We start from the raw sequence: 14,067 nt of genomic DNA on the forward strand, positions 1-14,067 counted from the left end.
AGATCGTCCCACTGCACTCCAGCCTGGGTGACGGAGCGAGACTCTGTCTCAAAAATAATAAACAAACAAACAAACAAACTGAAATTAAAACTATACTGAGATACCACTTCTCATCTATCTGATAAAAATTTAAAATTGTGCTGCACCCATGTGCAGCACACCAACATGGCACAAGTATACATATGTAACAAACCTGCACGTTATGCACATGTACCCTAGACCTTAAAAGTATAATAATAAAAAAAAATAAATAAATAAAAATAAATAAATAAATAAATAAAATAAATAAATTTAAAATTGTGACTATATATGCTGTTAAGAAAGGCTATGAGGAAATAGGTACTCGTGCATCGTTAGTAAGAATGTTCCTTTTGCTGCCTGACAGCTGCCATCATGGGTTGCATGTACGCTTCCGGGAAGGGCCAGTCCCAGTCGGCTTTGCCCTATCACCGCAGCGTCCCCACTTGGCTGAAGCTGACATCTGACAACATGAAGGAGCAGATTTAAAAACTGGCCAAGAAGGGTCTGACTCCTTCACAAATCAGTGGGATCCTGAGAGATTCACATGGTGCTGCACAAGTAAGCTTCTTGAGAGGAAGAGAAGGGATAAGGATGCTAAATTCCATCTGATTATGATAGAAAACCAGATTCACTGTGTGGCTCGATATTATAAGACCAAGTGAGTCCTCTCTCCCAACTGGAAATATGAATCATCTACAGCCTGTGCCCTGGTTACATAAATTTGTCTATGTACTTGAGCAATAAAATAATTGCTTAACTAAAAAAAAAAAAAAAGAATGCAACATTTCCTTTTAAAGAGGGATTTGGCAATGTCTTATAAAATTACATATGCAGTCAACATCACTAATCATTAGGGAAATGCAAATCAAAAGCACAATGAGATACCACTTCATACCCATTAGGATGACTATTATCAAAAACAAAGCAAGCAAAAAAATAAGAAAATACATGTGTTGGCAAGGATACTGAGAAATTGGAAACTCTCCGCATTGCTTATAGAAATGTAAAATGGTGCTGCCATTGTAGAGCACGGTACAGTGGTTCCTCAAAAAATTAAACACTGAATTATCATGTGATCCACTTATTTCACTTCTGGGTATACACGCAAAAGAACTGAAAGCAGACACTTCCACTATAGATATCTGTACATCAATGTTCACAGCAACATTTTCACAATAGCCAAAAGGTGGAAACAACCTAAGTGTCCACAAATAAAAAAATGGATAAACCAAATGTGGTATGTATGTGTGTGCATGTGTGTGTCTGCTGTGTGTGTATACATATATACAATGGAATATTATTTAGCCTTAAAAAGGAAAGAAAATTTTGACACATGCTACAACATGGATGAACCTGAAGATATTACACTAAGTGAAACGAGCCAGACATGAAATAATAAATATTATATAATTCCACTTATAAGAGGTACCTAGAATAGTCAAATTCATAGAGACAGGAATTAGACTAGTGGTTACCAGAGGCTGAGGGGAAAGAGAAACAGTTATTATTTAATGAGGTACACAGTTTTCAATGTGGGGTGATGAAAAAGTTCTACAGATGAATAATGATGATAGTTGTACACAATGTAAACGTATTAAATGTCACTGAACTCTACACTTAAAAATGGTTCCAAAAGGCCAGGAGTGGTGGCTCATGCCTGTAGTCCTAGCAGTTTGGGAGGCTGAGGCAGGAGAATAGCTTGAGCTCAGAAGTTCAAGACCAGCATGGGCAACATGGCAAAATCTCATCTCTACAAAAAATACAAAAATCAGCCAGGCATGGTGCCACATGCCTACAGTCCCAGCTACCCAGGAGGCTGAAGTGGAAATATCACTTGGGTTTGGGAGGTCGAGGCTGCAGTGAGCTGGGATGATGTCACTGTACTCCAGCTTGAGCAACAGAGTAAGATGCTGTCTCCAAAAAATAAAAAAATTTAAAAAATACACACACACGGTTAAATTGGTAAATTTTATGTTATGCTTTACCATACACACAAAAAAATCATCACAATATATAAGGAACTCACACTATTTAATTGCAAAAAAAAAGAAAAGAAAAAACCTCTGATTACAAATGGGCAAAAGACCTGGATAGACATATTTCCAGAAACATACAAATGGCCAAGAAGTTTATGGAAAGATCCTCCACATCACTAATCATCAGGAAAATGAAAACCAAAATCACAATGAGGTATCACCTCACATTTGTTAGCATGGTTATTATCAAAAAGATAAAAGATAACAAGTGTTGGTAAGGATGTGGAGAAAAGGGAATCTTGGTATACTGCTGGTGAGAATATAAATTAGTATAGGCTGCTCTGCCTATGGAGTAGCCATTCTTTATTCCTTTACTTTCTTAATAAACTTACTTTCACTTTACTCTATGGACTTGTCCTGAATTCTTTCTTGCACAAGATCCAAGAACCCTCTCTTGGGGTCTGATCAGGGCCCCTTTCCAGTAACATCTTTCTGGCAAACCATGGAAGAGACAATACTGAGGAGACCCTCCCAACCCAAAAGAAACAGACTGCAGCACTGACTGGCCAGCTTCGGATATCACCTTTTGTTGGAACTCAGAGTTATAAGCGACCCTCACCCTGACACTTTCTGACTGAGCTCTTCTCTACCCTGAATACAAGAGACCCTAATAATTAGGCAGGAATATCATCGCCCCTATTCAGCATGAAGTTTACAGAAGATGGATCTTTGTCCCTCTGCAACCCTTAGGATTAAGGGTTCTTTTATAAAAGGGAAGGGGGAAATGTCAGAGGTGTTTGAACGAGAGCAACTTCATCTTAAGCAGGGGCTGGGTAAAATAAGGCTGAGACCTACTGGGCTGCATTCCCAGGAGGTTAGACATTCAAAGTCACAGGATAAGATAGGAGGTCAGCACAAGATACAGGTCATAAAGACCTTGCTGATAAAACAGGCTGTGGTAAAGAAGCCAGCTAAGACCCACCAAAACCAAGATGGCGATGAGAGTGACCACTGGTTGTCTTTGCTGCTAATTATACATCAACATGCTAAAAGACACACCCATCAGCACCATGACAGTTTACAAATGCCATAGCAATGTCATTTTACCTTATATAGTCTAAAATGAGGAGGCATGAATAACCCACCCCTTATTTAGCATATGATAAAAAAAAAAACACAAAAAGGCGCAACCAGTAGCCCTTGGGGCAGCTCTGCCTACGTAATAACCATTCTTTAGTCCTTTACTTTATTAATAAACTTCCTTTCAAAAAAAAAAAAGAATGTTAGTAGTATAGCCATGAAGGAAAACAGGATAGAGGCTCCTTAAAAAATTAAAACTTGGCTGGGCACAGTGGCTCACACCTGCAATCCCAGCACTTTGGAGGCCGAGGTGTGCAAAACACCTGAGGTCAGGAGTTCGAGACCAGCCTGGCCAACATGGAGAAACCCCGTCTCTACTAAAACTACAAAATTAATCAGGCGTGGTAGTGCATGCCTGTAATCCCAGCTACTCAGGAGGCTGAGGCAGGAAAATCACTTGAACCCGGGAGGCAGAAGTTGCAGTGAGCTGAGATCGCGCCATTGTACTGCAGCCTGGGTGACTAAGTGAGACTCCAAATCAAAAAAAAAAAAAATTAAAAATAGAACCATCCTATGATTCAGCAATTCCTCTTCTGGGTATATACCAAAGGGAATGAAATCAGTACCTTAAAGACACATCTGCACTCACGTGCTCAGTGCAGCATTATTTACAATAACCGAGATAAGGAAATAACCCCATTGACAGATGAATGGATAAATTGTGATACATATTTAAAATCATGCCAGGCATGGTGGCTCATACAGGGCGAGGTGGCTCATGTCTGTAACCCCAGCACTTTGGAAGGCCGAGGCAGGTGGATCACCTGAGCTCAGGAGTTCAAGACCAGCCTGGCCAACATGGTGAAACCCTGTCTCTACTAAAAATACAAAAAAATTAACCGGGTGTGGTAGGGCACGCTTCTAGTCCCAGCTACTTGGGAGGGTGAGGCAGGAGAAGTGCTTGAGTTCCAGGGGTGAAGGTTGCAGTGAGCCAAGATGGCATCACTGCACTCCAATTTGGGCTACAGAGTGAGACTCCATCTCAAAAAAATAATAATAAAATAAAATCACAATTACATCACAATTATTTTTAGTGTTCTCTCTATATCTGTACAAAGAATATATACATAGTACAGACTATGTAGAATATTCTATATATTTATTCTACATATGCTATACTATATGTATTCTTTGTGTGTGTGTATATATTCATCCACACACACACATAGCAAAGAAAGCAAAGTACAAAAGAGTACCTCTAATGTGCTACCTTTTGTGTGTGAAAGAAGAGTAAGAAATATACAAGTACCTATTCATTTGTGCAAAAAGAACCACAGGAAGAAAAACCAGAAACAAATCAGACTAGCTACCCAAAGGAGATGGATAAAACTAGGTGGGGAGGTGGTACTGGAAACAGAGCAGACAGGATGGGGAGGAGTAACACTTCTAAGTGTCTGTTTTTGTAAAATTCTGATGTTTAGAACCATGTTTGTGTTTCGCCTAATGAAAATAAAATTTTAAAATCAGCAAGGATGGGGAAAATAAAACCCAAATGAATACAAACACAAACAAAAGAATCTGTTATTTTAAATGAATATCATAACCACACTGAAGGAGGGGGAAGGAAGGGTAGAACTGACCCAAGTAACTTTTGAACATAGTATTTTGACTATACCCTCTGGCTAAATATAAAAAGAACTGTAAAAAAATTCTGAGCTCTAATTAGAAGGTTTATTTTCCACAGAGGTATGGATTTACAAATCTGAAACTGCTATTATTAGAATACTATGTGTATTCTATGATGAGCAATTACATAAACATATTGTGGATAATGGGAGTCCAATTTCTTACTGTCAGAGAAGAAATACAAATATGGAAAGGGAGAAGGCAGAAATGAACCCTGTGGTATTCGACTGCAATTAAAAGTATCTGGATGAACTTATTTTTATGTAGATAGACAGATACAGAAATAGATATGTGCAGAGACATATACACAAATATGTATTTCCCAGCACTGGACTCTGAGAGGGCCTAGAAGCAATGATACCACAGTAGCAATAAGCACACCTGGCACTGAGATCTTGGTTTCTAAATACCATTCACCACTAAATGGAACCAGCACTTTTGGTCAGTACTGCCAGCTTCCAGTAATTCACCAAAATGAAAAACACAGGGAAAGAGAAAAAGTACCCAGTATATGTTCTCTAGGCCTTTTAGAAAACATGGAGTTGTTCCTTGGGCCACATGCATGCAAATCTATAAGAAAGGCAATATTGTAGACATCAAGGGATGGGTACTATTCAAAAAGGAATGCCCCACAAGCATTACCAGGGCAAAACTGGAAGAGTCTACAATGTTACCTATGTTGCTGGCATTGTTGTAAACAAATTAAGGGCAAAATTCTTGCCAAGATAATTAATATGCACATTGAGCATATTAAGCACTCTGAGACCCAAGATAGCTTCTGAAATGCATGAAAGAAGATGATCAGAAAAAGAAGCAAGCTAAAGAAAAAGGTACCTAGGTTCAGCTGAAGCACCAGCCTACTCCACCAGGGAAGCACACTGTGTGAGAACCAATGGGAAGGAGCCTGAGCTGCTGGAACCTATTCCCTATGAATTCATGGTATGATAGGTGTGAAAAAATAAAAGACCTCTGGACTACAAAATTGTTTCTCTTTATTGAGTAGAGAAGTGTGGTGTCGCCGGGCGCGGTGGCTCACGCCTGTAATCCCAGCACTTTGGGAGGCCGAGGCGGGCGGATCACAAGGTCAGGAGATCGAGACCACGGTGAAACCCCGTTTCTACTAAAAATACAAAAAATTACCCGGGCGCGGTGGCGGGCGCCTGTAGTCCCAGCTACTCAGGAGGCTGAGGCAGGAGAATGGCGTGAACCCGGGAGGCGGAGCTTGCAGTGAGCCGAGATTGCGCCACTGCACTCCAGCCTGGGCGACAGAGCAAGACTCTGTCTCAAAAAAAAAAAAAAAAAAAAGAGAAGTGTGGTGTCCTCTCCCCTCAAAAAACTATTTAAAGCACATTTTAATTGTGTCCTAACTCACTGTGTAATTTCTTTACTGTTCAGAGTTAGCGTTTTTCTTGCTGAAAGATGTGAGGTGGCTTATTCTGCAACAAATTACTCAACTGGTTACAAAACAACAAGATATTATTTATGAAATACTTGTACTGGTTTGAAGGTAGTCCTTCTAAATAATCATAAAATAATTTACAAAAAATAAAAAAACAGGCCAAGCATGGTGGCACATGCCTGCAATCCCAGCACTTTGGGAGGCCGATGCACGTGGATCACTCGAGCCCAGGAGTTCAAGATCAGCCTGACCAACACAGTGAAACCCCGTCTCTACAAAAAACACAAAAATTAGCTGAATGTGGTGGCATGCTACATCAGAGACTGAGGTGGGAGGATTGCTTGACCTGGGGGGGCCGAGCTTGCAGTGAGCCAAGAAGGCACCACTGCACTCTGGCTTGGGCAATAGAGCAGGACTATCTCAAAAATTAATAATAAACAGATAAACAATAATGGAACCAGGGCTCCTTCAGAGAAATGGCTGATTCCAGAGTGCAGCCAGGGGAAGTATGAGATGAGTCTGGAACACTTTGCTATGCCAGAAAGTAATGAAGTATTCAAAGAATAATGAGGACATATCAAAAAGTCACAGAAAGGGATTCCTACTGGCCATTTGCAATTATTTTAGCATCAAAATAAATAATGAGGCTGGGTACAGTAGCTCATGCCTGTAATCCCAGCACTTTGGGAGGCCAAGGTGGGCAGATCACCTGAGGTCAGGAGTTCAAGACCAAACTGGCCAATATGGCGAAATCCCGTCTCTACTAAAAATACAAAAAAATCAGCTGGCTGAGGCCAGGCGTGGTGGCTCACGCCTGTAATCTCAGCACTTTGGGAGGCCGAGGCAGGCAGATCACGAGGTCAAGAGATCCAGACCATCCTGGCTAATACGGTAAAACCTCGTCTCTATAAAAAACACAAAACATTAACCTGGCGTGGTGGCGGGTGCCTGTAGTCTCAGCTACTCCGGAGGCTGAGGCAGGAGAATGGCATGAACCCAGGAGACAAAGCTTGCAGTGAGCCAAGATCACGCCACTGTACTCCAGCCTGGGTGACACAGCAAGACTCTGTCTCAAAAAAAAAAAAAAAAAATTAACCGGCTGTGGTGGCACACACCTGTAGCCCCAGCTATTTGGGAGGCTGAAACAGGAGAATCACTTGAACCCAGGCGGCGGAGGCTGTGGTGAGCCGAGATCGCACCACTGTACTCCAGCCTGGGTGACAGAGTGAGACTCCGTCTCAATAAAAAAATAAAATAAAGGCCGGGTACAGTGGCTTACACTTGTAATCCCAGCACTTTAGGAGGCCAAAGCGGGTGGATCATGAGGTCAGGAGTTCGAGACCAGCCTGGCAAACACAATGAAACTCCGTCTCTATTAAAAATACAAAAATTAGCTGGGCGTGGTGGTGGGCACCTATAATCCCAGCTACTCAGGAGGCCGAGGCAGGAGAATCACTTACACCTGGGAGGCAGAGGTTGCAGTGAGCCGAGACCATGTCAGTGCACTACAGCCTGGGCAACAGAGCTAGACTCTGTCTCAAAAAACAAATAAATAAAAATAAAAATAATAGATAAAAATGATAGTACTGGATTATAACCTATAGAATGAAATAAGAATCCATGGGTCCATACTGATATAAATAAATGAATGGAAAACAAACAGGGGTAAAGGGCAAGTTCTTTCTTACAGTAGAAGGTGAACAAATATAGAAGAAATGATGGAATTGGAAAATCACCATCTGCAACCACCATAATAAAAACTGTTTTCAGCAAGGATCGTCAGTGGTGACAGAAGTATTTACTGCATGAAACTTTGATGAGGAACAGGATAGCCTCAAAATACCTCCTACAAGTTCTTATTAACCACAAAGTAAAAAACAGTAACTTTACAGTGAAGACTTACCTTAAAGCAAGTGATCAAAGTTAAATCACCACTGAGTAGGATATGACATCATGTGTGTGGTATTTTTGCCAAAAATTCACAATATGAATCTAACAGGAATATCAGACAGACCCAAACTAAGGAACATTCTACAAAATGAATGGCCTGTTCTCCCAAAATGTCAGTGTCCTGAAAGACAAGAATAACTGAAGGACTGTTCTCAACTAAAGGAGATTAAAGACAACTAAAGGCAATGCATCATCCTTGACTGGATCGTGGACCAGAAAAAAAAAAAAAAAAAAAAAAACATTTTTGTTCTATTTTGCTATGAGGACATTAGTCAAACAAGTGGCAAATTTTGAATAAGGGCTGTAGATTGAGTAAGGGCTATAGATTCAGTAACGCAGTACTATACCAATGTTAATTTTTTAATTTTACTAAGTGTACCATGCTTATGTAAAAGAATGCACTTGTTTTTAGGAACTTTATATTTAGAGGTTAGGGGCCTTATGTCTACAATTTACTCTCAAGGTTCAGAAAAACTTAATATGCCTATGTATGTACAGGCAGATAAGAAGATAAAGTAAATGTGTTAAAATGTTAATATTTGAGAAATCTGGTTCAAAGGTACATGGGAATTATTTGTACTATTTGTGCAACTTTTCTGTAAGTCTGAAAGTATTGCAAAACAAAAAGCTTTAAAACATGCTGTTGGATGAGGGGGTGGAGATTCCTTTTACACCTCTTCCAGGGACAGGTACATACCTGGCCTTGTGTGAGAAAGTTGGCCATCAGCGCTCCCTTCACAGCATTGTTCATATCACAGTCTGAGAAGATGATGAGTGGAGATTTGCCTCCAAGTTCCAAGGTAACAGGTTTGATTCCTTTAGCTGACATCTCCATGATCTTACAGAACAAGAACAAGGTATTCAGAACTTTAACACAAATTATATTGCATGCTAGGTCAACTAGACCCTGAACCTACAAAATCAGCTTAAACTGTGTGTGACCGGTAGCCTTATTCTTGTTAATATCCTTTGCCTTTTGTCTATTAAAATTTCTATTCTAGAAAACTGAAGAGAATCCACAGAGTTGCACTGACATTGGAAGAGGGAGCTCATTTAAAAAATATTGTCCCAGCCTGGGCAACACAGCAAGACCCTATCTCTACAGAAAAATAAGAAACTTAGCCAGGCGCAGTGGCACATGACTGTAGTCTCAGCTTCTTAGGAGGCTGAAGCAGGAGGACTGCCTGAGCCCAGGAGTTCAAGGCTGTAGTGAGCTGTGATTACACCACTATAATCCACCCTGGGCAATAGGGTGAGACCCTGTCTCAAAACAATAAAAATAAAAAATACTGTCAATTCACAGGACTGTCATAGCCAGAAATTATTCTGTGTTATTGTTACTGTGTTTAAGGCTGACAGAGTTCAGAACACAAATTCATGTCAAAATAATGAATCTGAAATAGCCTGAGTAAAAATCCTTCCTTCTATACAAGAAATTAAGTCACCAAACAATACAAGTGGCAGCCCAGGCCCCTGTCCACTCAGACACATCCTCTCCTTAGGCTAGAGCTGTTAATTTCCACCCCAACCTGGCCTAACACAAATCACCCCATGTGTCCTCCCTTTCTCCCTTCACACTTTTATAAGAAACCTCACACCTCTGCCTAATAAAATCTCCTTCCCATTCCCAATTCAGGCTAGGTAAAATCAAAAGAGAAGCCTCCAAAATGTACTCTGGGTAGGACCAACTTTGCCATATCCAAATGCCATGTGTGTTGACCAATACTGGTTTCATCCTCACCTTCATGCCAGTGGGCACACTTCCAGTGAAGGAGACTTTGGCCACATCGTGATGCTGACACAGAAACTGGCCTGTGGCAGCCCCTCCCTGCACCACATTGAAGAGCCCAGGAGGCACACCAGCCTCAGTGTAGATTTCAGCCAGTAGCAATGCAGAAACAGGTGTAAAGGGAGAAGGTTTAAAGACCATGGCATTACCTGCATAAACCCAAGACACAAACATAAAAAGACTTTCTAAGACCAGTGATCCCCTGAAAACAGGACTAGAGGACAATTCAAGAACGATTCCAATTGTTTTCTCTTCCCCAACCAAATCCTAGACCAAAAATGTTATTAATAACCATATTAGTTTGTTTTCATGCTGTTGATAAAGACATACCTGAAACTGGGAACAGAAAGAGGCTGAACTGGACTTACAGTTCCACATGGCTAGGGAGGCCTCAGAATCATGGTGGGAGGTGAAAGTCACTTCTTACATTGGTGGCAGGAGAAAAATGAAGCAGCAGCAAAAGCGGAAACCCCTGATAAACCCATCAGATCTCGTGAGACTTACTCACTATCACGAGAATAGCATGGGAAAGACCAGCCCCCATGATTCAATTACCTCCCCCGGGTCCCTCCCACAATACATGGGAATTCTGGGAGATACAATTCAAGTTGAGATTTGGATGGGGACACAGCCAAACCATATCAACAAGTAAACAAATCTTGCCCTTTTCATCTTGGTTTCTCTCATTAAACAGATCTCAACCCCTACAGTTGCCCAGTCTCATATTTGCGTATCTAGGCCTTTTCATATATATTATCTCATTTAACACTTCCAACAGCAGTATGAAGTAGGTATCATTAGCTCCATTCTATAAAAGTTAACATTGAAGACCAGAAAGGTTCACTTGATGAAAGTCCCCAAAGCTAATGACTTAATGCTGGGCCTATTTTTCCTCTTTCACAGCTGTCTCTCAAAGAGAAACAGGCTAAAACAAGAACATGCAATGGCAACAGGACAAAATCTGCATTTCAATATAACGTCCTAATAGTAATGCTTTTTAACATTATAGTTTTTTTCTAAGATATAATTAGTCTTCTTTCCTCAAAGATTCTTCTCCTTAAATACTGTAAGAAAACTATTTTATGTCAATCAACCAGAGTTCCTCTTTGATAAGGAGCTTATCAAACCCTTGCTTATCATTTCTCTTAAGACCCAAATGAAGAAAGAAGTTTATCTTCTGCTTCGTAAATGAAGTCAAACTCCTAAGTGCTAACTCCTACATTAAAATTCTTGTCCAGAAAGGAAGAGAATTTATAAGTAGCACAAATCTAATTCAATTTAATAAGAAAAAGTTAAATTTCTTCCTTTTCATATACAAAATTAAATAAAACCTGGGAATATCTAGACATGATTGTGTACAACCTAAACTATAAGCTCCTTGAGGGGCAAGACAGGGCAGGAGCCAGCCATGTCCTCTGAGGCTTTGAATATCCCAGAGCAGGCCCCTTCCGATTTAAAGTGTATGTTTATAGAGAGGTGAAGGGTAGAGAATGGGGAGAGAACGAATGAGAGAATGAACAAATGGCTCTCAAATGGAGAGATAATTCGTTCTTACCACAGGCTAACGCTGGAGCCGACTTCCAAGAGGCGATCTGAAAGGGGTAGTTCCATGCTCCTATTCCCACACATACCCCAAGTGGTTCTCTTCTGGTATAACCAAAGGATCCGCCTGGGAGCTGGATATGCTCACCTACGGGGAAAACAGGAGTAAAACAGGATGCAGGTCTGTGTTCCCTAAGATTTCACCAACATCTGTACCAGTCTGACTTGTATTCTAGTCAACACGGCCTCCCCACTGCTCCCAACACACCAGGCTCAACTTGTCTCCATTCTTCTATTTGTTCCAGTCATTCTTCCACTGGCTCCACATATTCTCTCCATATAGAGAATCCTGCCTATCCTTCAAACACATGTTCATCCAATTTGATTTAACAATGCTCTAAGAATTTACTGAGCCTTTATTAGATAGTTTAGATGAAACAAAATGGAAATCAGAGGAACACTCAACAGGAGGGGAAGCATGTGAGCTCCCTGCAACCTTCCTAGGCCCTACCAACCATCCAATATCAGTTGTCGAAAACTTTATACACTGTCAAAAAAAAGTTTGCTAAATAGATAAAACTGGTAAATATGACACTGATTCTTGTGAACACTGGTTTTTCAGCAATTTGGTCTAAAGCTCAGGTATCATGCTAGGTGCTTTACATGCACTATCTCATTTAATCCTTAACCCAAGAAGGTAGGAATTATTATCTACAGTTTAGATTAGGAAACATAAGTAATTCCCAAGCCACTCAAGTAGAAAGTGACAAACCCAAGACTTTCACCCAGTTCTGTCTTAATTCCAAAATCTTTGCCCTTCACCACTAGGCCCTGCTCTTCTGCCTCACTATCAGCTGGTCACAGACACCAGGTGAGGACTTACCAGCCATGGATGCAGCCAAGCCCGCATAATACTCCAGGCACTGCCAGGAAGTGTCAATGTCCAAGCGGGCCTCAAAGATGGACTTGCCATTGTTGATGCATTCCACAGTGGCAATTTCATCCTCTCGTTCCTTTGGGTAAAGCAGGAGACTAGATTTAAGACATATTCCAATATGTCTTGATGTAATTAATGCTTAAATAGAATACGTTGCTCAATTTTTAAAACTAAAAACAGTTTTCACTTTAAATGAAAAGAAATGGCAGTGTTACATTTAGAAGAGAGATAAAAGCTTATAGCTGAACAGAAGCAGCCCTGTTCTTCCCTTGTGAATTAATTGACAAAGATTTAAGACCACAACTTTATTTCAAGATCAGTCAGTAAAACAAGGGCAAGACCAGGCAGGAATGAACCCATGCCCTCTGAGGCTCTGAAAGTCGCAGGGCAGGCCCATTCTGATTTGAAGTGTATATTTATTGAAGAGGTGAGGGGTAGAAAATGGAGAGAAAATGGATGGCTCATAAGTGGAGGAATAATTCATTTTGGAAAATGAACGTAATACGTATATGTACATAAATATCTACATATGTTTGCTCATATATGGTAAGAGAAAACAGTTCTTAGGGAAATTATACAAAATATTCTAACACACAATTGCATTTAAGAGGTTGTAATATACATCACTTTAATTCACCCAAAGAATTGCGGCATATTCTCTTCTAATACTTTCTAATACTTAGCATTCAATCAATAGTATTTTCAAATACTGTTTCTAGTTCTGGGCTCCACAACTTACTAAGGATAAAGATATTCAACAGATGGTCCAGGGATGAGCTTAAAGGTTTAGGAAATTAGACCTAAAAAAGAACGCTAAATAATGCCTTTCTTTGGTCTAAAGATGATAAAAGAATTGAATATGTAAGAAATAGGCAGTTGCTATTATGGGTCCAATTTAAAATAAATAATAGGGTGAATATCAGAACATACATAAAAGATGAATCAAGTAACTGACAAGAAGGAACATTCTCTTTATAAAACTGATAAGCAGTAAGGCTGGCCAGAAGCAAAATGGAGTGCAACAGAAACTAACTCAACCATCTAACCACAGTACAAAGCTCAGAAAAGATGAAAGTAGGAACATGAAAACCAATATGAAATACAAGACAGGACAGTTGGATAGTGAGATTTGGACATGCTGTATTTCTATAAAGACCAGAGGTATAAAGTGCTTTGACTCATTCATTCTACATTCATTACTAGGGAAACGAGTATCAGTCCTGTCCATCCCTTTAAGAGTTTACTTCTAAAATGGCAAGTTTGTACATTTTAAATAAATATTGGAATTATTGAATAGACATGTTCCTTCAGAAAGGATAACGTGTTTATAATCAAACCTGGTCTAAATTAAACTCTCTTTTAAACCAACAATTTACCTTCTCCCTTCCTGATTCTATACTCAACAAAACAATCTTTTGACAATTAACTTGTTCCCCAGTATGCTGACACTAGAAAGAGGTTACCCTAGGAGGACAACACACATCAGTTCTTACACCAAGCATAAATTATTCCCCACTCTTAAGTTTCTTGAGTACAATTAACACGAAAGCTTTCCAAACGTATAAGCAACCATAAGTAGCTTAAACTTTGTTTCTTGAATTCAAGAGGAAACTAGGCCCTAGAGAGGCTAGTGCATTAATTGGTTGAATAAAGTGATGAATCAGTACAAAACACTTCAAATACAGGG

General features: G+C 40.0%; 1 protein-coding gene and 1 pseudogene across 2 annotated transcripts in view; one reads left to right on the forward strand and one right to left on the reverse strand.

The window, feature by feature from the left end:
• LOC101016128 (4-trimethylaminobutyraldehyde dehydrogenase) overlaps positions 1-14,067 on the reverse strand; it is a 41,336-nt gene that overhangs the window by 9,018 nt on the left and 18,251 nt on the right. For both annotated transcript variants that reach the window (XM_003893490.4, XM_021931062.2), the window contains 4 exons: positions 12,327-12,456; positions 11,457-11,591; positions 9,854-10,050; positions 8,810-8,950 (listed from right to left, as the gene is read on the reverse strand). In XM_003893490.4, the coding sequence (XP_003893539.1) occupies positions 8,810-8,950; positions 9,854-10,050; positions 11,457-11,591; positions 12,327-12,456 (603 nt within the window). The remainder of the gene's footprint in view (positions 1-8,809; positions 8,951-9,853; positions 10,051-11,456; positions 11,592-12,326; positions 12,457-14,067) is intronic.
• LOC116273174 lies at positions 394-795 on the forward strand (annotated as a pseudogene).

Source organism: Papio anubis, unplaced genomic scaffold, assembly GCF_008728515.1.
Source record: "Papio anubis isolate 15944 unplaced genomic scaffold, Panubis1.0 scaffold430, whole genome shotgun sequence".
Lineage (NCBI taxonomy): Eukaryota > Metazoa > Chordata > Mammalia > Primates > Cercopithecidae > Papio > Papio anubis.